General features: G+C 36.6%; 2 protein-coding genes across 4 annotated transcripts in view; one reads left to right on the top strand and one right to left on the bottom strand.

The window, feature by feature from the left end:
• LOC139966767 (uncharacterized) overlaps positions 1–26390 on the bottom strand; it is a 62267-nt gene continuing 35877 nt past the window's right edge. Inside the window, exons 5-8 of one of the 3 annotated variants that reach the window (XM_071970111.1) lie at positions 25876–25932; positions 1354–1410; positions 652–708; positions 1–65 (exon numbers count right to left, since the gene is read on the bottom strand). In XM_071970111.1, the coding sequence (XP_071826212.1) occupies positions 16–65; positions 652–708; positions 1354–1410; positions 25876–25932 (221 nt within the window). In that variant the 3' untranslated portion in view covers positions 1–15. Of the gene's footprint in view, positions 66–651; positions 709–1353; positions 1411–22678; positions 24591–25176; positions 25234–25875; positions 25933–26390 lie in introns of those variants that run through there. The other 2 variants (XM_071970114.1, XM_071970113.1) reach the window with 2 other exon arrangements.
• Positions 8824–18810, top strand: LOC139967090 (interferon-induced very large GTPase 1-like). Its single transcript, XM_071970809.1, has 3 exons — positions 8824–9186; positions 12239–12290; positions 14111–18810. Exons 1-3 carry the CDS (start codon positions 9106–9108, stop codon positions 18808–18810), a joined length of 4833 nt encoding a protein of 1610 aa, XP_071826910.1. The 5' UTR covers positions 8824–9105.

The raw sequence follows: 26390 nt of genomic DNA, 5'->3' as shown, positions 1-26390 counted from the left end.
TCGCTCATCTCAAAGTTAATTTTCGACGAACATTGCAATGATTAACGAAATGGCAATCGGAAAATCTGAAGAAAGAAAAGAAGAATAATACATATTTTTTGGACATTATTCATTTTCGTGATATGTATTGTACATACAGTTCCCTTTTTTTCTGTGGCCTTGGGGTGGGGTAGAGGTTATTACTAAACGATCGTTGTACAAATATAAGAGTCGATGGTCTATGTGATATTTTCTATTAACTTGAATATAACAAGCTGAAGAGCTTATTCTCAATCTTAAAACTAAGTGGTGAACAGAGTGAACTTGAAACAATTTACTACTTTCACTGTCATTAGATTTTGTATTGTTTTGACATTAATTGATATCGATTATGTGGCATCTCCTTCTAATCAATGATTCAATTCTATAATGTTTACACCAATAATCATTGAAAATGAAAAACAAGAAACTAAATACTGTACATTGCGAGACACATGGATGCTTATACGACTTAAAATCTTGCTAACGAAATAATATCACTTTACCTCAAATTGTGTCACCATAGCAACTACAAGATAAACAGACAGAACTGTCTCATCGACAAGCGATTCCAGCAGTTCTTGAATATTAAATTAAATTAATATAATTATAAATATAAAATGATCCACATACTGAATGTTTTCACGGTAGTGGCAAGACTGGTTGTTGAAAATTCCGTAGTTGTTTCGGCTGTTGATGAAAAATTTCAATTAATTGTCTTGTGTCATGCATTCCTCTCGTATGATGTACCTGAATAATCTCTTGATATCAGCCAGATGTTTACTATAGTCGCTTGTCTTAGCTATAAGACAGAAAGCGGTTCGAACAACTTGCTACATTATAACACCATTATAATTTCTGTATTGGTAGAAAATTTAATAACCGTATTTTCACTAACCCTATACTCTCTTTGAAAAGGACATCAAAGTGTAAAGGGACCCGATTGACAGCTACCTATTAATACCTATATAAACGTATCTACATACTGGTTGGTGCCGTAGTAGTGTCAATAGTGGTTGTTGATATTTCCGTTGTTAATTCGCGTATTGATGAAAATCAAATTAGAGAACAGGGGGTTAAAACAAACTTGCTACATTGATATACCATTAGAATATATTATGTTGATAAAGAATTGACCTTATTTTCACCAACAGCAATGTCTTTAAAAAGGCCATCAAATATAATGAAATAAACTTACCACATACAAAACAAAACAAAATTCGTGTCACCATAAAAACTACAAATTATTATTCATAATTGTCTCATCAACCCGCGATTCCCGCTCTTGAATATTCAATTTTATTAATATGATTTTATATAAACTTATCTACATACTGGTTGGTGTCGTAGTAGTGTCAATTGTGGTTGTTGATATTTCCGTTGTTAATTCGTCTGTTGATGAAAATCAAAATTAGAGAATGGGGTTCGAACAGCTTGCTACATTATAACAAAATTATCATTTCTGTATTGGCGAATAATTAAAATAACTGTATTTCACTAACACTGCTGTCTTTAAAAGGCCATTTAAAATAAATGGAATCAATTCACCACATTCAAGGAGAAAGAAAAAAAAAATATCTGAATAATGTCACTAAATCAAATCGTGTCACCATAACAACTACAAATTATTAATTAACATTGTTTGTGTGGTACTAACTCTTTGGCATTTCAAAAAACTATCTTTTGTCGAATTGAAGTTATATTAAGAAATTCAGTGTCAAGCCCATTACGTCAAACCCTCCAAGTCATTTGAAATCATGCAGAAATGTAATTCGACGTACCTCCAGGGGCGTATCCAGTAACCCGGGGGGCGCGAATTACTGTCTAAGCGGAGTGCCACCATCGGTTGGCACGCAGCGTTCAAGAAAATTTCTGATTTTTACACCCCCCAGATCACCGGAAATGGCACATCTCGGGCTTGAAAATGTCCAACGAAATATTCACTAAATTTGGCCTGAGAACCAAGTATTTTCCAAATAGTTTTTTTTCATCTCCGATCTTTTTGAAGATTGTCACCAGTCACACATCATATTCGACCTCATCACATCTCCTGTGGATCATTGCTTTTGTATGTGATTCTACGTCGCGGCCCACAATACCCGTTAGCTCCACTTTTCAAGGTTTCAAGCCCATTATTCGTTCAGAATTTGAATATTCACACTTCTCGTGAAATAAATTCACTTCAAAACATACCCATAATGTTGCACAAAATTTTATCCATGGACAACCAATTAAAAAAAAAAAACCTTCAACCCCTAACAGACGGGTTAAAATTGCACGAGTAGAGGAAAGTATGTTCAGGAATGTTGGTCAGGGAAATTTCGAAAATTCAGACACAGTTAATTTATTGGTGCATGGACGCAGATCAGTCTTGTATAATGGTGGGGACGCCTGTCTGGTCTCTGATACTATCTAAGCGGAGCGCGACCATGGGTTAACGCGTAACTTACACGAAAATGTTGGCAAATATACCTCCCAGATCGCCGGAAATAACACTTCCCAGACCCAATGATGCTCCCAAACCTCCTTAAGTTTTAAATCACATGACTTAGAAATTTAGTTTGGGGAAATGCATGGGCGTCTGCAGAATAAAAAATCAGGGGACAAATAATCCAAGTAGGCTTTTGTATACGATGGGTCTGGGGTCATCTCCCAGAAAACAATTATAGACTGCCGCAAATGCGATTTCCGTCCTTTATTTAACAACTGTGGATAAATATAATAAAATGAGAACTGGACGTGAAGCTAGCTCAAATTGGCAACACACAGTGTGAGTTGTTAGTGGTTGTCTTGTTCGCACTCAGTCCGTTTTGCTGACCACAATTTACCAGTCTCGTGTATAGATTATGTTTCACATGATTGAATGTGTTAATACTTCAGCGGAGAATTCACGCCTAACAGTGTCAATAGTAATAATTCTCGTCCTTTATAGCATGTCATTTGCACATGTACAATGCTGGATCAAACTACGCCACAGTCCAATACAGGGGAATTTGAAATGCAACGTTTGGTCAAGACAAATTGGTGGGGACACGGTATATAATGTCCCCATCACTGGTGGGGACGCGTCCCGCTGTCCCCGAACACTACACACATAGACAGTTTGGAGGCTGTTCATCCTGGAACGCCATTTTCATGTACACTGATATGATTTGATATCTGTTGTTTGCTTAAAAATTCGAATATAATTGAAATGAGATTGAAATATATGTTTATTGGCAATGCCCCACATTCTTCTCATTCCGAAAGACGCACAATTTTAAGTTCATTACACACTGAAGGCTTCGATTCTCTATTTGCCTTCAGTTTAGGGGAGATCTTGGGATTTTCATCCCTATAGATATCACTAGATATTGCTAGATATCCATACAGTACAGTCTCTTTGGGATTTCATGGGAATTTTCGGGTCCTGATCTTGGGAAATTGCCAAATCATGAGTGGTCACACTCCATGTAGGTCAGTGGGCGACATCTAGACGTCACTAATACACAACCCTGATCACTTGTTATCGATGAAGTGGTGTGTTGCCGGATTTTGTCAAGATCTAGGTACTACGGCGAAGGTCTTTAATACAGTTTCGTAACTCATCGGGAAGCGATTAGAGGGATGGGCCTAGGGTTGTTAGGCGCGCGTTTTCATGCAGATGGGAACAATCTCAAGAAGTGATGGGTGCGTCCTCCCCCCCCCCCCCCGCGCCCTCGGCAATGATACGTCTTTGGATCCACTACATGATATTCACAGGAAATGTGCTCAATTCTCAATTCGCATGCGGAATTTATTTTTAGATTCATTGTATGAGTTACGGTACTAGGGGTGGGGTAACAATTAGCATTCAGTTCGCGTTGTATAACATTTTATCTGTGGATGGCAGTGTTGCATCGAATGACATATGTCTAGTGCAGTTCGCATATAGATCCTGCATGGTCTAATACCGAAATACGTCATGTTCCCCGACGACCAGCCACAGTTGTTTGAAGGCGCCCATACACACACACACACACACACACACGCCATGAAATACTATATATAGTCTACACATTAGTGAGAGAGGAAAAATTGGAAACGTCAAAATGGAGTTGTCGGTGTAAGGGGTAGTCTAGCTGATGGCACGCCCCTTTCGAAATCCCCGATCCGTCACTGGCTACCCTGTGTGTATAAAAGGGATCAGCAATGTAATTATGTCACTGTTCCTCTTTCTCTTCCACGGTGTCTTGGCGTTTTTCTTCTCTTCCCTCCTTTTCTTCTTTTTCTCTTTCTTCTCTGTTTTCTTTTTCTTTTCCCTTCCTCCTCTCCTTCCTCCTTTCCCCCCTCTCAGTTTTTCCCTTTTTTTTCTCTCTTATTTTCTCTCCTCTTTTTCTTACCCGGGGGCGCGCGTCCCAACGCCCCCCCCCCCCTGGATACGCGCCTGACTATCTACACGCCTTGGCAAATAAATATAATTTTTCTGTTCCAGCTTCTGGATTGAATGGCTGGTTCATGCCGAATGAGTCATCAAGTGTCTTAGAATCCTATCAATCCAGATTACCAATCAGAATCCCTCACCCTCATTTTTGGTGACATCACTAGTGAATCTGCATCTGAAATTTCAATTAGATAAATTGTTACTCTTCAATCAAACGAGTTTCTATCCTGTTAAAATAATTTATGTATTATTCACAGTATACTAAATGGTATTGCACAGAACTGCCCTTTACGTCATAATTTGACGAAGATTGCAGCATACGCAGAGGTAAGACACTTTCGAATCCATTTAATTAACTGATATTCACAGCCTGTTGTTCATTTGTGAATCATTCAAGTAAAGCATAACTGAATAAGAAATTTTTGTATGACATGATCGGGGTCATATCCATAAAACAGGCATTCTTTAATGTTACATCAGATATTTATGTTGTTGATATCCATCTTAATCATGTGACAGAAAACTTCTCAGTGCTTCTAAAGGTCCTTTGAAAGGTGTACTACACATACATTTGTACAAGCTTTCTGGGTGCACAGCAACATGTACTGTAAGCAAGCTGTAAAATCACATAAATACTCCAAATACTCCCAAGCTGTCCTAGAATCTGAGGAAATCACTTAACGGTCTGTATGCTTGAAGTCTAGATAATCCAGCCTACTTAAGTACCTCCCAGAATCTTAGCTTCCCTCCCCCTCCCCACACCACGCCCCAGTACAAGTATATGAGTTGCAGATATGAGTTGCACCAGATTGATAAGATTTCCGCCATTTTATCAGTTAGGTGATGGAATAATGAACCGTACAAATAATTTCTTTCAAGAACTTCATGATTATAGGCACTGGCGACAGAGATCGTACATTTGAGTACTTGATAAAGATCTAAGAAGGGAGTAATTTCGAGGCAAACTATATAAAAAGCAAACTTTGTTTTCCAACATGCATGAATACTTACATTTTTGATGGATGACTCTGTTTAAAATAAACCCAAAGAACCTCATCTTTTCTGTAATTGCTTCATTAACTTGATCACAGTTGTAGCAGTTAGTTTGCCACTTGTCTCCTGGTTCATAGCACCTTATAAAAGAACAGCAGAAAAGATAAAAAATAAAGATATATGGCTTTACAATGTTAAACAACTCATTTTTCAGATTCATCTTTCAAAAGAAACTGTTAGCCTTGGTTAAAACTGAACCGTTATTGAAGTATCGTCTCAAGCTGTCTCTATGATGGATGCACTTTTGCCCTTAAGGATACTTAACTACTATGAATACATTTATGTGCTTACTTTTCTGCAACAGTGTGAAAATGGCTGGGCTATTTTCAAGTTCGGTTGGGATCCATTTGGATGGGTGCCACAAGACTATGTTTACACCTAACACTAATACATTCTGTTCATGTATGTATTGATTGACATTCATTTTATAGTAGTCCTTTAATTAAGTGAATTAAACAAGAAGCAGACGGTACATTGCAGATATTATTTGTTTATATCTGATCATGTGACATTGAAATCCGCACAGTATTAGATTTAATGACCTTGAAGTACAATACCCAGGCTCAAAAACATGTGGAACAGTAAAACAGATGTTCTGGATAAATAATACATTCTGTACATTTATTTATTGATTGACATTCATTTTAAAGTATTCTTTTAATTAAGTGAATTAAACCAGAAGCATACGGTAAATTGTAGATAAAATTAGTTTATGTGACATTGAAATCCACCCAGTATTGAATTGAATGACCTTGAAGTGCAATACCCACGCAACAGATGGAGCTGCAAAACGGGCAAAAACGTGTTTTTTTTTGGGGGTAAAAATCCCAAACTTTGAGGATGTTTTTTTTTTACAAATAAGGCAAAACATCCTCCTGATTTATTTGGTACAAACAAGGTGGTACCATATCTGTTTTAGAAAAAAACTAATCAGATTTGTTCAACATGACGGGTTTTGCGATATTGGATGTCAAAGACTACCTCTTTTGTACAATACACCTTTATAACCTCATAAATTAATATTGAGAGAAGCTGGAACCCCGAAAATCATATTGATAATTAAAGTAAAATAAATTCACCGCTCTCACATGGTTACATAATTACATTGGTAACAAATTGGCATCAAAACACCTTCCTCATGCTGAAATCGCAATATGGAATAGCAACTTAAAAGCTGCACAATGAGCAAATATACTGCCGGGAAGCGTTGTAATCGTTTATGTTGTATTGTGTGGACTAGACATCTTAACCTCTGAAAGAATCAAGTATATTCCTGCAGCAATAGTTCAGGAGCAATTAATCACTAAAATATCACATTTATTTCGCAAACAATACAAAAAGTGAATATTTTGACATTTTTAACTTGATAAAACTCCACAAGACAATGCATTTATAGCTTATACTGGGGTAGAGTCCATAGGCTTCTGTCATAGAAAGGTAGTAGGATGTTTATTGCTGAGAAATCTGACCTCAAAAATCAAGAAAATGCCACAATAGCGACAAATTGCAGAATATTAAAGTGGGATAAATCGGCCAAGTTTGAAGCAATGCAACTAAAATTTCAGAATGTGCTGATTCCATGATGTTCCAAGCATACAATAAATTTGGTAATTGTTAAAGAGGTCAAACTACACATACTCCAAAATTTGCCATTTCCTAAAATGATTACCATTAAAAATTACCTAAAAATTAACCGCAGAAATGGAGTAGATTTGTAAATTTAAACTTTAAGATCATCAGTATTGGCGCCAAATTCTCTCCATCCCTTGTATACTAATCCCCTTACATCTATCTCCATGTGTTCACCATGCTCATTAACCTGCCTGTATTCTGTGGGTGTTTTTGTCGCTTCTGTTACTGTTACTTGTCATTCAGCCTTCAATTAGCCTTTGAAGAAGATCTTGCTAGGATCGAAACGTCAGGCCAACTTACTTTTACACATGTAAATATTTGTGTCAGGTTTTCAACACAGCCTGTTACTTTTGACAAACTGCAGGTTGGTGTCTGGTTGTGTTTGGTGTAAATAGCTAGTACAACTGTTGGTTATTATTTAATTTATTGGTAGGTTCTTGATGGTGCAGAGGGTTGGTAGACAAAGCGACTCATTATAATGTACCAACATTAAAGTAGTTTGCGGTCCATTGAGTTGGGAGTATCATATCAGGTCATATTCTGATGTATTTTTATTTTTGACGTCAGTTAACTGTTAACTCGTTTACATTCATTGTAAATAAGGGGTTACTCATTGGTACCCATCATTCAAGCATTGCCTTAAAGCAGTTTGCAGTGCAGATAAAATTTGTGTGTAGAGAATTTCATGTGAACTCATGCAAGTGAAATGAAGGTATAACTTGTATTCAAAGATAGTTCTGGTGATGACAGATGATTAAATGGAAGGAAGAGTTGTTAATTGATTTGTTATTCATATTTGTATTCATCAAAACCTGTCATTCATATTTATTGGGTATATATTGAGGGGGTATGATCAAGTCGGATATAGGTTCTTTTGTGCTCTGCTTGTGACTGTTAGGATGTGAGTGAAGCGTTTGTGATCTGCTGCGTTCTGTTTAATTATTTTATTATGTTTCCACTCAGTCAATTGGGTATATCATAATTGCTTCGGATAGTCAAAAAACTTCAAAAGCATCAAACGTTACAATGGTGTGGTTCTAAAGCAATATGGTGTGTTGGGGTAATATTTCACTTGAAGATTGGTTGCTATTTCTTTTGAATTGCAGAGTGTTGGTGGGTAACTGATAGTTAGGTTAATTGCAAGGAAGCACATTGTTTATTGATGTTCATTTTATCTTGTTTAGGTGCTGTTCCGTTACTGCTCCTTGTATTTGTATCCTTTTGTATGCTGCATGTTCATCTTGGTTCGTGCGTGTTGTCGGTTAATTTGTGGAATATATTGAAGTTAAACAACTTGGACGGTTTATTGTGGCTTGTCCTACAAAAGGTCCCCCTCCAGGTCCCCAAATAGCGCTTTACAACACTCGGACCAAGTTACTAAATAATGGTAGTTCTAGTAATTTGCCAAACGAGTGAATGAAGTTTCTGTTAAATGTTACTCAATTTTTTTTTATGAACCACTTAATAAACAAAGCTTTATATGTCAATAACACCCTTCGCGGCAGGACAACTAATATCTGCGAACAGGCTCAAAAGTTTTCGCAAACAGACCAATGATATAGGTTTTCGTGAGTAACACTCATGATCACTCTGTGATTGGATGAGCTTTCAATGACGTAATGTCTCTCGGACGGTCTAGAAGGTATTTCATTCCGCTAAACTGCGCGTTCGACTGCACCTTTTTTTACGCAGCATAGCCATACAATAATGGACGAGCTGGGTGTTGCCTTGCGTTTGACAAAGGAACTGCACATTATGTTGGTAACACAACTAACTTAATGACGTGCTGATCGCATTATTAGGAACAGATTACAACAGCGTTATCCTAGTAAGGTTATGTATATCACTTTGAATAAACACTTTATTCCCATAGCTAATATATCATCTGAATCTTCATGCATTTTAAGTCGTTCAATTCGGAAGAATTTACCTGAGTCATTCCGCTTTTTTTGATATTTAAAGGAGGACGTGTATGGAAGAAAGAAGGGAGAAACAAAAGCATGATGGAGACAGAGAGCCCAGATGAAGTTGATCTGAAAGACGCTGCTACTAGCAAGACTACCCAGCGAAATATTGATGAGGTACATTTTTATTATCCTCTGTAGTATATAATCATGTGAATAAAATATTGCAACGATAAGTCATTCTTCATTGTTGGTTACGTTCAAGGGCGGCGGAAGCACTTTTAATCGGGGGGGGGGGGGCACCGACGTCAAAGGGCACTTTGCAGAAATTTGATTGGACTGATGCAGCCTGATATTGAGTACCTTTATATCTCTTATTGTATTATCTTATTGCGTATACACATCACTCCATCAAGCCCCCCCCCCCCCCCCTTCAAGGAAAAAATGCATACTAGCACTGCAATATCCAATGTGCAAATTGGGAAACAAGGAACAAGTTTTCTTTCGAGACAAAATGAGGTGAAATCATTATAAAGTGCACACGCGATCGATACATGCATGAAAGCAAATGAAATATGTCAAAATACGAAAGGATGGGGTAGGTTATGGGATATTAAAACTATACTCATTATTCATAGTAGGCTATAAATGGCTTCTGCTTATTAAAGAGTTACAATATAATATAGCAATGCACTTTTGGAAATGCATTTTTTTTTAAATTGAATATGCATAATGGCACTCACCGGCAGAATGTTAGAAGCAGTTGCGGAGCTAGGGGTATTGATCTGGGGATCGAGAATGGTCTATGGGGGCGCTTTCGACACTATCTAAGCGGAGCGCCACCACAGGTTGGCGCGAAGCGTACAGAAATTTCATGAGTCAAGATACTCCCTAGATCGCCGGAAATGACCCTTTCCGGGCCTTGCTAATTGCAGATAAACGAAGAATAAATAGGAATCATCGCCATTTTGTCAGAAAATTACACCAATAAAATGTGACAAATGTCAATAGGTAGATGAGAGCGCAATTAAAAAGTCAATAATCGCGAATAAGTGAAAAGTGGTAAAAAGCTGAAAAGGGCACAAGCAGTCCATTTGAGTCCGTTGGGGGCATCCCCCCTGACTGTATGGACGCTCCGCCACTGGTTACAAACCTTGTGGTAGTAAACATTTAAAACTTCCCGAAATATTTCATTCGACGTGGGTTTCGCTCTGTAAACTGTAGCGATGTCCCGTAAAACTAATCCGTCCGTTCTTGCTTTATGGATATGAAGCATTTGCATATTATTATACCGTTTTCACCAATTGTGCTCCGCAAGTATGTCTTTATCCGGCGTTGTACGGAGAAGGATCTCTCCGCGGAGGCTGCGCTCATTGGTGCCAGTAGGGGTATATGAGGCAGAGAACATTCGGAATAGCCAGGAATAGCCAGGCGAATGTCACTGTGGTCAGACAGGAGAGATACTAACAATATTTTCCATTCGATGTAGCTTTGAGTTTGACCCACAGAAATTCATTAATAGTTCTATATAAATTAGGATTAGATCTCTTACTGAAATATCGCTGACCTAATAAGGTGATCAAGAGTACATTTTTTATGTAGAAAAAGGGCACATTTTTAACCTGAGGAAAAGTGGGGGCACGTGCCCCTGTGCCCCCCCCCCCGATTCCGCCGCCCTTGGTTGCAACTATAGCCAGTAATTGTCTTTGATACAACTGTATATATATAGCTAGTTAATGTTTATCGAAAAGGCTGTTTTGGAACTTGGAACGCCGATCGTGACAACAACAGGCAACAAAGTGCTGCAGCTCTATACATATAAAGTTTGTTAATCAACGATAGGCCCGGGCCTACAGTGCTACATACTGGCTACGCCCCTGATAGTTCTAAATTAGGATTAGATCTCTTACTGAAATATCGCTGACCTAATAAGGTGATCAAGGGTACAATTTTTATGTAGAAAAAAAGGCACATTTTTAACCTGAGGAAAAGTGGGGGCACGTGCCCCCTGTGCCCCCCCCCCCCGTTCCGCCGCCCTTGGTTACGGTATTCGATAACATTATCTGCAACTATTGTCAAGAGTGTAAAAACATTCCGATCAGTACATTATCATTTCCTCCTAACGTTGTATGAACTGGGGAATTGAAAAAAATTGTTTCAGATTGTTATAGCTGCACGTAATTTCAATATAAATGGTACTGTGCAAAAAATATTCCATTTAAAAATGTGCTGTTTAGAGCAGGGGTTCCCTAACTGGGGTGCATGAATCTCCAGGGGTGCGTGAGTCCATCCCAGGGGTGTGTGAGACGTTTCTGAAATTCAAAACTAGAGTACCTTTTGTTGAACTAAAATCTGACATATCATATAATTTAGTAATGTACAGAAGTCGTACCTATCGACAAACTTTTTTCGCGTTCCATACGCATATGTTGCCATAGTAGTACCTTACCGTGCATGTGATAAATAACTGAATTATGAAACAGACACATCCTGTTTTATGCGTATTGTAGTTTAATAATGACTCAGATCGTGTCTCTAAAAGTTGGGAGTTCGTGGATAACTCTGACATCCACAGGGTGTTCATGGGGGACAAAGTTAGGGAAACCCTGGTCTGGAGTGATCCGTTAAGTTATATTGATGATAACACCAGCTTATAATTACAGGAATAGATTTTAATATTTAAAACGGGGAATTGTTTGTATTATTATAATCTGCTTGGTCATTCATTTTATTATAGCTATCTCAATGTCATAGAATTGCCACGGTACAAGTTAGCCTTTCTAAGTAGCAATATCGGTCAGTGTCAGCTTCATTGAAAGCCACTCTTACAAAAAAAATGTCTCTCTTGTTAAGATTGACTAATATATGAAGTTTTGTATAGTGAACCATCATCTGCCTGGGGGCGTCTCTGAGGCTCAATCCTAGTTTTATGTTGAGTAATAAACTGTAGGTAAACTTGAGGACCAAGAGGCTACTTTAATGTTATGTTAAACTAACCTAAAAATTGATATCAATATAGACACATCTGCTCGCCAAAGAGGTTTCTTCACTACATCCGTCTTGACAGTTTGGATAAAATGCAATCATGTTAAAACGTTTTTAATTAGAAGCGAAGGTTCTGAGACAATGATGGACTCGGGCGTCTGGATATTCCCGGGAGTAATGGAGACGTTATTTTGTAAATAACTTGATTTGAACATGCCTTTTCCTCCTTATCCCTTCATTTCAGATGACCGAAAATAAAGAGAACAGCACCAGTGAGTCGGAACAAGAATCTCCCGGTAAGGCGATGCGCGACATTTAGGCTACAGCTACTTGTAATATATCCCACGTACATGTAGTATGAAAATAATACTGTCCCCCTCTCCGTCTGACACACACACAACAGTACAAGATCTTTGGAGAAAGCTGTCAGCAATCCCTACTTAGAAGCTCGACCAAACTGTAGACTACCACACTAAAATATCAAAAGTATAGGGAAGGTTTCAAAAGGAACAAAGATAATTCTTAGAACTTTGACTGACTCTGAAAAAAAAGGAAAAGAAACAATTTTTCAGCTCAGTGTAATTGAAGAGGTTTAAGGCACGCATTCTACGCCACTAGTGATAATGCCGTCGCAAGGCATTCTTATAGTCCAACGCTAACTGATATTGCTGAAGCATAAACCTGATTTATCGCTCCGTCAACTGTGTAGTCGTTTCACAGCATTATGCCAAATTATAAGTAGTAGTTTGTTTGCTTATTTATTATTATTACTTTGTTACCTTTTTTATTCGGGGGGGGGGGGGGCTTTGGGTAATTTTATTTCAACCATTATCAGCAAAATACGATATATACTTTATCAAATTATAGATAGGTAAACCTGGCAGGTATATGAATATCAAACAAGGGACGGTTTACACTAAACTGCCTACACAATAATACACAAAACCCGATAGAGGAACGATAATTAGAGGATACTTATAAATGTATAAACACTAAACCAATAAAAAAGGATAAAGAGAAATAGTATAAGAAAACCAACCTTACTAGAAAATGGTTCAATCAAGATGGCTAATAAAACAGTGATTTAGAAAGTAAAAATTTAGAACAGCAATTACAAAGGATTTAAAAAAATGGAACTGCTGAACAAATTAAAAGGGAGGTTTAGTGTACGAGAATTAAATTCCGATAGCTAAACCTTTGTAGGCAAGAAATTATTTAGCTTTCATCAAATCATGAGAGCACCAGAATAAATAACAAGCGGAGATATAATTAGCAACTTATCTCTTAAAGGTCTCATATTGTTCAGTGTTGAAATAATTTCCCTTTCCATACTCGTGAGCTTCATCATTATACTCCTTCTGGTGATCAACTGCATAGTTAACTTTTAGACGCATGAAAGAGGGTAAACTTCTCTGTTCATCAATTGTTAGATCGACATTTTGCATGGTCATACCATCAAACGTATAGTAGTTGGTATTTTCTATACATGACGTTCAGTCTCGGATTAGTCCATTCAATATTTTATGCTCTGTTTTTACACCCGATACTCATAGCTACTACAGCAGCCTTAATAAAGTGTACCACGTCAAATACTCATAGACACCTTGTCCAGTCGCGCAGTTCTTTGTCTTCCATGTGAACGTGTAACAGCTTTGCAGTCATTACTATGCCACCTGTAACACATGTTACCGTGTAACGAACACAGCACAGTAGTTACTGATGCACGGTTGTGGAACATGAAGAGTAGTTACTGTACTAGCTATGAGTATCGGGGTTTTTTACTGCTCCCTTTGCCTGTCATTCCCTGTCGGTAATAAGATAATAAGGTGCTTGTACTCACTAGGCGTAAGGTTAGTTGACAGTGACGTTCTCCATCACTTCCACTCGTTTCTCGCTGCTGCAAGAACTGTTCCGAGAATAAATGTAGCAATACTTAGTCGGAAAGTCATTCCTGACCAGCAACATCGTTATTAGTTTCGTTTATATACGAGTTACTTCAAATGTTGGTATATTTCCAGATAGAGACACACATTACAATTGTAAATTGTAGATGTATCGTTTCAAATTTTATTGATTGGCTTTGAGATCAACTTATGTATACTCTTATATTCGATAGATAAAGAAACTGAAGAAGATTTTCTGGAATACTTGGAAGAGGTTGGTCTAAAGAACTATTACCCACGGAAGCTCACCCTGAAAGCGGCCACAGAGGTACGGCTGATCCCAAGCGACGATTCACAAATTGAAACAAAAGATTTACCTTTTCTGTTTATCAGCAAGCTAACCTCACTAGACAGTAGGATTACATGGAAAGAGAATCTTCACATAGAAGGAAGTGCAAGAGATTTCATATATGCAATACTTCATTGTTCCGATAATCATTTAAGACAGCAGTTGCTGGAGAAATTTGCATCTTGTCAACTTGCCGTGCCAGTTTTATTACCTGGGGTAAGAGATGATGCGAAACCAGAGCTGCTTACTTGGGCACTAAATCGTGTAGTAAAAAAATGGAAAGAAAATGAAACATCTCTTGCTCCAGAGAAACGTATGGTTAGTGAACCCGTATTTACCACTGCATTCATAAGATTTGGTGATATTTCAATCTCCAAAACGTCTGTAATAAATAATGTCATTGGTAGAGCTCAAGGTAATGAAACGTTTCGATATTTTCTGTCTTATGAAGATGAAAGAGAGAAAGTTTACCATTGTTGTGGATCTGTAGAAGCTCAATGGTATCTGCCAATGTACGGCAGAAAAGAAGAATTGTTGAAAGAAGTTACATTATTGTTGAATCTGAGAGGTGATTCCAAAGAATTTACTGCCGAAAGTGAGTTTGTGTGCAGAATAGCTAATGCTATATTCCTATTTGTAGATAGAGACAAATTGGAATGCTACAAAACAGCAATTGATGATACAAAGAAAAGATTCAAAAAGGTTTTCGTGATACATTTGATTGTACACAAACAAAACAAGGGCAGGCAAAAACGTAAGCAACAGCTCAACAGTGAGCGTAAGACACTCAAAATCGATGGAAACGATGATAGTGTTGGTTTCGGGGTAGAACGTAATGTAACAGAACTTTCAAAAATCATTTGCGAGAAGATTGTAAAATACTGCAATTACACACATCGTAAGGATTACCGTTCAATTGAAGACTGGCGAACCAGTTGTTTTAATGATATAACCGTGGATTGTGACAACGATTCTTATAACAAAGCAAAACAACTGATGCAATCCTCCTTTCCGATACCCGAATCCATTGAGGAAGTGAAAAATTCATATTTACAATTACAAGACGAATGGGTCAAATGGGTAGAAGCTGATAAAAAACCTTTGTGTGTTGGGGAACAAACTGTTGCTCATCAGTTTGAAGCAAAGGAAAACACTAAAAATGCAATGAGGCGAATACAAAGAGAAAAAGGTTTATCTTCAAAAATGAAAGTTTTCTTTGAAAGCTTACAAACAGCTATGTTTGACGAAAATGATCTCTTGCATTACTTCATGTCCTTTTTTCAAACACACATCGAATTGAAGGTCGCCCGTGAAATTCCTCCATTAGTTAAGAGAATCGACGAGTTGAATACCTCATTGCAAAAAACAAAGTCTGCCATGAGGCAAGCTTCGACCAGTGAACACAGTAAACTACAAACTGAAATAAAAGAGTTACAAAAGCAGCTCTTAAAAGAAAGCGAACAAGTTGATGCGAAAAACATAAGTTGCGAACACTTTATTCGTGAGTTAGGCCATTGGTATGAAGCAAGCCTGGAAGATACAAATATTCGCAACCGAAATGAATTACTGGTTCACATGGCATCAAAATTACTGCTTGCAGGATATCCATTGGAACTTTTAGATGGGGAAAATGCTTACATTCCTATTAAATGGATATCAGGCGTCTTAAAAAACCTCGCAAATAAGCTTAAGGACCCCAAAATATTTGTTTTGTCTATAATTGGTATCCAGAGTAGTGGCAAGTCAACGTTGTTGAATAGTATGTTTGGGGTCAGGTTTCCGGTACGTGCTGGTAGATGCACAAGAGGGTTGTACTTACAATTGTTAGAAGTGAACGAAGCATTTCATGAACAACTTGGGTTTAAGTATCTTCTGATTATTGATACTGAAGGTTTGCATTCTCCAGATCGAACTGTTCTAAACGACCACACATTTGACAATTCGATAGCTACATTGGCCATGTGCATTGGGGACCTTACCCTATTGAATATCGGTCAAGAAACTATTGGCCCAGATATGATTGGCATATTGCAAATAGCTGTCCATGCTTTGATAAGAATGAAGAAAGTAGATTTGGTTTCTAATTGCAGAATTATTCAGCAAAGAGTGAGCGACATAGCAGCTGCTGCTAACAATAAAACCAACATGACTAAAATAAAGGATGCTCTCAACAAAGTCACTCGTATTGCTGCTGCTGAGGAAAAAGTAGATCACATTCATGATTTTTCAGATGTATTTCCTTTAGCTGAGGAAGATGACTTGCAGTTTTTCCCATGCTTGTGGATGGGTTTAATGTCTCCTCCAAATCCTGGCTATAGTGATAAAATTCACGCTTTAAAAGATGCCATTTTCAAACCAACAGTGAATCAATTGGTAATCCCGCCTCAGTTTACAATGGCAAAGTTTATCAGTAGGTTGGAAGATGTATGGGAAGCAGTGAAATCAGAAGATTTCGTCTTCAGTTTTCAAAACAGTTTCGATGCTCTCAGTAACCAAAGGTTTCGACTAAAGCATAATAAACTTATTGGAAAAATGAGAACTGAGATATTCCAATGGGAACTTAATAATGGTAGAAGTATCACAAATACTACGAAAGAAGACTTTTACAGAAGGTTGGAGAATGAAATAACCAATACATGCGAAGATGTAAATAAGAAAATAGATGAATACGTAAAGGAGCATTCAGACGAAGAAGAGGTAAAAAGACGTCATGAAAGTATCAAAAATGAAACAATCGGAATTGCTAAAGATATTGAAAGAGGCATCAAAGAAAACACCGAGATACACTTACAAAATGAGGCCGATAAACAAGGATTGCCAAATTTCATCAGAAATGCAAAGGAAGAATTGAAAATTGCGGCTAAAGAAGCAGCAAACAAATTAAAGCACACAAGATCCACTTCCTATTGGAAGGAAAATCATGAGGAATTGGATAGGAACTTCGACGTACTTTGGAATAGAAAAGTTAAACAGCTTGAAAAAGGATTAAAAAAATCCAAAATTACTGAGGAAATTATCGAGAAGGATTGCGATAACAGTCTTAGAAACCTAATGCTTGGTACAGAACATAGCAAAGCGTACAATGACGAGATGCAAGGAAAATGTGACAAGATCAAACCGAATAACCTTTGGAAGAAGGGGATAGACTTTGCTAAATGGCTCGGAAAAGTTTTGCCGGGATCTAAGGACGGACTGGACAAAGTTCAAGCTGTAATATCTACAATTGTACATCATCATAAAATTGATCTTATCAACCAAGCCAAGGTTAAACCGTTTCAACGAAGTCGCGTAGATACTATATTACAAGACGTGTACATTGCATTAACGCAAAACAATGTCAATAGTGAATTTGTGGTTCGTACCCTTATTACAGTCCAGAGCGAGGTATGTGCAGTTTGCAAAGAATGTCAACTGAAGTATGAAAGTCACAATTCATTGCAAAGAATGTTTGAAAGTGAGAAGGAATGTCTAAAAAACGACTTTAAAGGCTTTGTTGATGAAACCATTAAGAGTGAAGCGGCTGTAAAGAGATCATATTCTGATTGTGTTACTGTTTTGCGAAATGTAACTTTGAATGCCTTTAATGTCAAACTCTTAGCAAAAATGAGGGATGAAGATTGTTATAATGATAAGCAGAGGATGCTTGGCAGAATTTTAGAAGAGCTCTGTCTTAAGAAAGATCCAATATTGTATTACGATTTTATACGGGACAGTGATAAATTCGTTAGCAATTGGTTGAGCCAAAAGGTTCTAACTGAAATAACAACACGGTCTCAATATTGGGTGAGAAACGTAATTGATAGAAAAATCGATGAGATACTGGGCTATGTTCAATCTGCATTACGTAATACTGAACATACATTGACTGTACGTGGAGGGGAACAAACAACAACATTTGGGGAATGGGCAAATACATTTCTGAAAAACGACAAAATTTCAGAGTATGGAATGAACATACAGTTTTCTGTTGAGGATTTCAATCTAAGTGACATTGCTGAATTTACCAACATGTTGTGCAGAATGTTCAGCTCGTACTTTAAAACAGATATTACTAAAGAATGGAACATAGACAAACTAAGTGATCTGTCAGTAGCATCTCAGCTTTATTTAAAAATGCGGGATGTGGCACGGGATATCTTAGATCATTTAGGAACGTGTAAGGAAGTTTGTCCTTTCTGTAAAGTACCCTGCCATTTGCAAATCAGAGGTGAACATAAACACAAAGCTATCTTCCATTACTCTCAGGGTGTAGCAGGATATCATAACGAAAAGTCACGAGAACTTGTATCCGCTCCATGCACAATGTTAGTGGCCTCCAACAGTAGATATCGATGCCGCATAGGGCCACCAAAGAAGTATAGACCTTACAAGGAGTATACCGAGGATTATCCTTCTTGGGATATTACCCCAATTACAGGGGAAGCTCCAATAATTTACTGGAAGTGGGTATTGCAAACTTTCAATAATGATTTTGCAAATTTTTACAATGTAAAGCCAGCAAAGCTCCCAAATGAATGGGGTACAGTTTCCGAGCAAGATGCATTAATATGTTTAAGGAAGGAGTACCATATGACCAGTAAATAGGCATATATTTAAGATACAAAAGATGATGTGAACGCAATAACACCACGCGCAGAGCACATTTTCTACAGATCTGATAGATCATTCAGTAAAGTATCGTTTACGGTAACCGTTTTAAGCTCTTGTTGAATTATATTGCAAATTTTAAAGAAAACAAGTGAAAACAAAAAAACAAAAGGAACAGAAATATAGGAGATAGTTGGTCGCATAATTTTACCATCACTGTGGACTTGAATCATTGTCCAGTTTAACTCTTCAATGTGAATTTCGATTTTGTTACAAAGTAATAATAATACGTTCATCTTTAATTTCAAAATTTTTATCGAAAGTTTTTGATCCTTGTTTCAATATAATGAAAACAATAATCTGTAATTGGCGCATCCCCAACAATATTTAAATTAATATTGTGGCTATTTACAAACACAAAGCTGTTTCGCTAAAATATGATATATTGTAAATGCATTCATGTAACGTTTCATATGAAAACAAATTCAATGGGTCTTTTTCGAAATTCCGTGGAATTTCCCCTTGGCTTTTTTTCTGAAAGTAAAACTTCAGGAGTGAACTTTTTAAGTTTTAAGCACTTTGGAATTTCAAAATCCATTAACTGATATAGCCTATATTTCCAATTTTATTTATTATTTCCAATTGACATAATCTACAATACAATATAATATCATAATAATGTGCTAAAACATGCTTGACATAACGTAGCCTTATTAGCTAGACTTGAAAGTTTTTTCTTAAATATTATTATATCTTCATATATAAGAAAGTATAGTTAGTAACTACAGTTAATTAACCTACGTTTATTCAACCTTACAAAATTATCTGTATATCAGTTTTATTGATCGATGGTAAACTTGGATTTTTTAAAAGACAAGAACTCAAAACATCCTGGAAACTATCTATTTTTTTTAGAACAATGTATAATAATTTCGTTAAAGAAAAACGTTAACTTTCATTCGAAAATATCTATTAAATTGTCATTATTATTAATCAATATTTCAAAGTTTACACTAAAGCGGTTTAAGTTTCAATTTGTAACTTTGGAAACAATATACCTTAATCATGCAAATATAATTAAGAAACAGTTTAAGTTGTTTTGCAATCATGGAAGCATTATTGTTTGAATATTCTCAACTGACAACAATTGACAATTTGCTGACAGCATTCTGAAGAACTATATTGAAGTTTAATGTAATGTTATAAAAGGACATAATTTATGACTGATTTCACATTTCCAATATGTAAATGACGTCACTTCAGCAAATTTTGAAAGTTTAACCTTTACATTTTATTATTTTATAATGTAATTAGAAACCATAGTAACCACAGTAAATTTACATCTAATCAACCTTTAGAAACTAATTGCCTATCAATCACCCTTGATCAAAATAGTAAACTATATTAATTAAAACATGTTTATCACTAAGGTGGTACTGAGTCTTTGACTTAAACACTATATTCTTCCATTTTGCTATACTTAAATAAAGCTTGGCTGTTCTTGTATGGAGGAGAAAGTTTTATGTTGTGTTATTTTTGCGCAGTACTCAAGATATTACCTATAGTATGTTTCGTGTTGATCTTCTACATATACGGCATTATGAAAAGTTGCTACAAGTAAACAACAGGACTGGCGAGTGGTGTCAGGAAGTTCAACAGCGATTGAAGAATGAATTATATTAGTTTGAACGAATTCAGTTCAGTGACTCTCACAATGGGGGTCCCAGTGGTGGGGTGGGGGTGGGGGCTCAGGCCATGTCGCTCACATGTCATCGTTATGGGTTTTTTTTACATTTAGCCGGGGAACAACTAGACAAAAGCCCCCTTTCAACCACACACAAACGAATGTAGAGAATCTTTTAGCATACTTGGGTTTAGAGTAAATTAAAACAGGAAACAGGCTAATATTTTGAAAATAACACAGATTTTCTATTACTGAGTGAACACAATGGCATAATTCCAGACAATTAACCAAAGCGGATAAACTAAAGTAGCCTGAAGCTTATACTAACCTGATCATTGAAAATTATTTCAAACCAAACTTTATATTGTAGTGTAGGTTTTGCATTGAGGTCGTCCTTACCTGGGACAAATGCTGCAACTTCAGGCCTTACGATAAAGAGAGAGAGAGCGGGTGGGGGGGAATCGTGTCATAACACTGCTACCGTGATCAATTTGGGACAACTGCAAAGGCGGGCCCACCTAGCTCTCGACGACTCGCTACAAGAGAAATAAGCTGTTGTAAAAATAATCTGTTTCTGAGATCAAACAAAGTTTCCTGAAATATAGGTTTAGACCAGGGCCGGATTTAGGTGGTGGGAGATCTGGGGCCTGGGCGGATTTAGCTGGTGGGAAGCCTGGGGCGGATTGAGCTGGTGGGAGGCCTGGGGCCTCCATTTGATTTGTTAGCTTTACGTCACCACGCACGAAAAAGTACATAATGACGCGGTTTGGTGGGAGGCCCCTGTTGGTGGGAGGCCTGGGGCCCAATTGATGAGCTGTAGTGATCGTCGCCCTGGAAGCAGGGTCTAAGGGGAGGGTGTCCCTCCCTTTTGAGAGATTTTATAATAAGAAAGTGTGCTTAGATGCAAATTGGTGCAATAATTTGCCATTTTTTAAGTAAATCTATTTTCATTATGTAGCCTTTTCGTACTTTTTAGTAGGGGGTCCGCCCCTCCCCTCTGTACACGCCCTTCCCTTGCACACTATCAGTTATTTACTGTTGCTTATGTAGCTAACATTGTTAATTGATATTCATTTCATTGATCCCAGTATTTCGTCATTTTCCGAAACATTTTCCGAATTAGTCAAAATTTCTCGAATGTCAAGCAATTCTATTGGAAGTGGAAACACTGGCCGGTACGGTACAGTTTGCACCAAGGGCCGTGTGTAAGTTAGGTACTTGGTTCTCAGACATAAGTGTACATCTGGTTGGTCATTTTCAAGCCCCAGAAGTGCCATTTCCGGTGATCTGGGTGGTATCAAAACCAGAAATTGTCTTGTACCCCCCCTCCCCCGGGTTATAAAATCCTGGATACGCGCCTGTTCATGAGTTTCAATCCATTTCAGTAGCCTAGATGCTGATCAAATTGTGTGTGTTTTTTTTAAGCTTTTCAACACACTCCCCCCAGTGTTGTATGTTTTTTTTAGCAATTGGAAATCTAACTCCCTAAAATAACCAAAATTACCTCAATATGACACCACTACTCTCTGCGACCTGACCTGTCTGAGCTTACAGGCTCAGAGCATAGCAAACAGCATCCAAAGTCAACTTGGCTGTATACTTAGGCCTACACTACAGAACTTTAGCTTATCGACAAATGTGTCAATTTATGGGAATGAAAGAACTTGACACATCAGACATTTTCTGCTCAGTTGTAGGCCTATACGCTGCGTACTATAGGCACAGAACAATAAATATTTTGAGATCATAACATTTCTGAGGAACTACATATATGAACCAGAAAGCCACTTCGCTTGGTGATTCCTTGAAATACAATTTTCTCAAAATTGAAACAACTATCTGACTAAATGTAGAGCAAGTGAATTTATTGGTCAAAGATTTAAATGAGAACCAGAAAAGATCAAAGATGTCCAATTCTTCTTTTTAGCACTCCCTTGTGGGCATCAACCATTCAGGTTGGTAAGGGTAAAGATTCATTATTACATCTCGTCTAGCAAGTATGACTTGATCTTCACGAGGTAAAAGCTATCATTTTAAGTTTGTAACTTATTCTGTTTATTATAAGAAAGAAACAAAACCACTAACATCACCACAAAATATGCTACTAAAGTACAATCATTGGATTAGCAATAAAAACTTGGAAAACAACAGCATGAAGACATCACATAAAACAACAACATAAGTATATAATGCTCGCTGTATTATCATGTAATGAAATAAAGAAACAAACCAATTACACCACCCTATATAAATATATATATATATATATATAAATATATATAAATAAATATATATATATATATATATATATATATATATATATAAATAATTATAATTATAATTAGGCAGTGTTATTGACAATCTAGAAACAATCGAGACGTGCCAGCTGCCGGTGCCATACTAAAATACAATCACCGGGTAAGTAATGAAAACTTGAAAACAACAGAACGAAGACATTACATAAAACAACAACATAAGTTTATATAATGCTCCTTATATTATCATGTAATGGTTAAATGATTACGCAAAAATCTCTTGTTTGTGTGTATATATATATATATATATTGTGTGTGTGTGTGACAAGACTAAATTACAATTTTTTATTGGTAGAAAACATTTTCATGCCATTGTCTGCTTCTGACAGTGTTAGTGCAAATACTGTCTCGAAATAACAAATGTCTCTCAAACTTTGTAAGCGAACAAATAAATATAATCTGCGAGTTTGAAATATATTTTGGTATCCAATAAAAACTGTAAACTTCAAGCAAACCACTCTCATTTAGAAGTCGATATAAGCGGTCTCAGTAGTAATTCTGAAGTATGAAGAAGGAAAGTGCCGTAAAAGGTGGGAAAGGAGCGAGTGAATATCAGCATTGATAATAATGACATTGGTTACAAGTTGTTCGAAGCCAGGGGAAGGACAATTTGCACATCAGCAAGAGATCAAATGAAACCCACAGACTTTTGGAGATACGTCAGCTCAACTCTTCACGGTTATCTATACATCCAACTGTTATTCTACGATCGTCGAAAGTTTCTGTGCACACTTGCTTCTTGTTCAGATTTTACCCCCGCCGTCTTTCATCTTTATTAAAGGTTTCAAAAATAAGTTTCAAAAAGATAATATAAAGGTTCGAATTAAGAACGACAAGAACACAAGTATAGCTTTCTACCATGAGTTTTAGAAGTGTCTATCCTTACTTGAAGCTATAACCTTTCCAGATAACAACACGACATGTACAAAAAACACAAAAACTTTTTAAGGGACTGCCTAATGAGGTACAAAGTTGCTAAGCTCTTAATCTGTTTACTTATGTTGATTCTATGAAACGATTGATCCTAATCCGAGACTTTTTCTGTACAAAGGGCTGAATTGTGGAACCTAAAAACTCAAGTAGATCCTTTTGCAACATTTTTTTTTGTAAAACTCCATCAAAGACGAAATAGTTCTCAATATCACTGTAGGAGAGTCATATCGTAACATTATAAGAACGATGAACACTTATCACTCTTCTGAAGATATCGTATTGCTCATGTTTACTTCTAGAATATTAAGTGATATATATATCAAAAAATAATTTAGAATTTGAACTCAAACGTCTAACACTGCATAACTTCCATTTTTAATATGTAGGCCTATGTCATGTAATGTTATGAGACTATACACAAACTCTGTTCCAGTCGAGATTCTTCAAATATATAGAAATCTTGTAAAATCTGCATATTACGTTACTTGTGCCAACAACAATTAATAGACTGTGGTAGTATGCCAAATATGAGATATATTTTGAGGCTATATCTCCGAATGACTATAGCTAGTTTATAATGTGCATATACCCCCTTTAGCGCAGATCGAATAATTACTGGTATCGTTTGCAAGTCTATGGTAAATGCAACTATATAGTGTTTATATGGTAAGAAACAAGAATCAATAAAAATTAAGGTTATCAAGTCTCCTGGACTGTTGCCACCTACAGGATCAGTGACGTCATTATCCTCTTATACATCATTTCGACAAGTCATTTGGATCGCTCATCTCAAAGTTAATTTTCGACGAACATTGCAATGATTAACGAAATGGCAATCGGAAAATCTGAAGAAAAAAAAGAAGAATAATACATATTTTTTGGACATTATTCATTTTCGTGATATGTATTGTACATACAGTTCCCTTTTTTTCTGTGGCCTTGGGGTGGGGTAGAGGTTATTACTAAACGATCGTTGTACAAATATAAGAGTCGATGGTCTATGTGATATTTTCTATTAACTTGAATATAACAAGCTGAAGAGCTTATTCTCAATCTTAAAACTAAGTGGTGAACAGAGTGAACTTGAAACAATTTACTACTTTCACTGTCATTAGATTTTGTATTGTTTTGACATTAATTGATATCGATTATGTGGCATCTCCTTCTAATCAATGATTCAATTCTATAATGTTTACACCAATAATCATTGAAAATGAAAAACAAGAAACTAAATACTGTACATTGCGAGACACATGGATGCTTATACGACTTAAAATCTTGCTAACGAAATAATATCACTTTACCTCAAATTGTGTCACCATAGCAACTACAAGATAAACAGACAGAACTGTCTCATCGACAAGCGATTCCAGCAGTTCTTGAATATTAAATTAAATTAATATAATTATAAATATAAAATGATCCACATACTGAATGTTTTCACGGTAGTGGCAAGACTGGTTGTTGAAAATTCCGTAGTTGTTTCGGCTGTTGATGAAAAATGTCAATTAATTGTCTTGTGTCATGCATTCCTCTCGTATGATGTACCTGAATAATCTCTTGATATCAGCCAGATGTTAACTATAGTCGCTTGTCTTAGCTATAAGACAGAAAGCGGTTCGAACAACTTGCTACATTATAACACCATTATAATTTCTGTATTGGTAGAAAATTTAATAACCGTATTTTCACTAACCCTATACTCTCTTTGAAAAGGACATCAAAGTGTAAAGGGACCCGATTGACAGCTACCTATTAATACCTATATAAACGTATCTACATACTGGTTGGTGCCGTAGTAGTGTCAATAGTGGTTGTTGATATTTCCGTTGTTAATTCGCGTATCAAAAATCAAATTAGAGAACAGGGGGTTAAAACAAACTTGCTACATTGATATACCATTAGAATATATTATGTTGATAAAGAATTGACCTTATTTTCACCAACAGCAATGTCTTTAAAAAGGCCATCAAATATAATGAAATAAACTTACCACATACAAAACAAAACAAAATTCGTGTCACCATAAAAACTACAAATTATTATTCATAATTGTCTCATCAACCCGCGATTCCCGCTCTTGAATATTCAATTTTATTAATATGATTTTATATAAACTTATCTACATACTGGTTGGTGTCGTAGTAGTGTCAATTGTGGTTGTTGATATTTCCGTTGTTAATTCGTCTGTTGATGAAAATCAAAATTAGAGAATGGGGTTCGAACAGCTTGCTACATTATAACAAAATTATCATTTCTGTATTGGCGAATAATTAAAATAACTGTATTTCACTAACACTGCTGTCTTTAAAAGGCCATTTAAAATAAATGGAATCAATTCACCACATTCAAGGAGAAAGAAAAAAAAATATCTGAATAATGTCACTAAATCAAATCGTGTCACCATAACAACTACAAATTATTAATTAACATTGTTTGTGTGGTACTAACTCTTTGGCATTTCAAAAAACTATCTTTTGTCGAATTGAAGTTATATTAAGAAATTCAGTGTCAAGCCCATTACGTCAAACCCTCCAAGTCATTTGAAATCATGCAGAAATGTAATTCGACGTACCTCCAGGGGTGTATCCAGTAACCCGGGGGGCGCGAATTACTGTCTAAACGGAGTGCCACCATCGGTTGGC

This window comes from Apostichopus japonicus, chromosome 4 (assembly GCF_037975245.1).
Source record: "Apostichopus japonicus isolate 1M-3 chromosome 4, ASM3797524v1, whole genome shotgun sequence".
NCBI classification, from domain to species: Eukaryota; Metazoa; Echinodermata; class Holothuroidea; order Aspidochirotida; family Stichopodidae; genus Apostichopus; species Apostichopus japonicus.
Note: the sequence above shows the minus strand (reverse complement) of the source record. Positions and strands in the feature narration are given on the sequence as shown.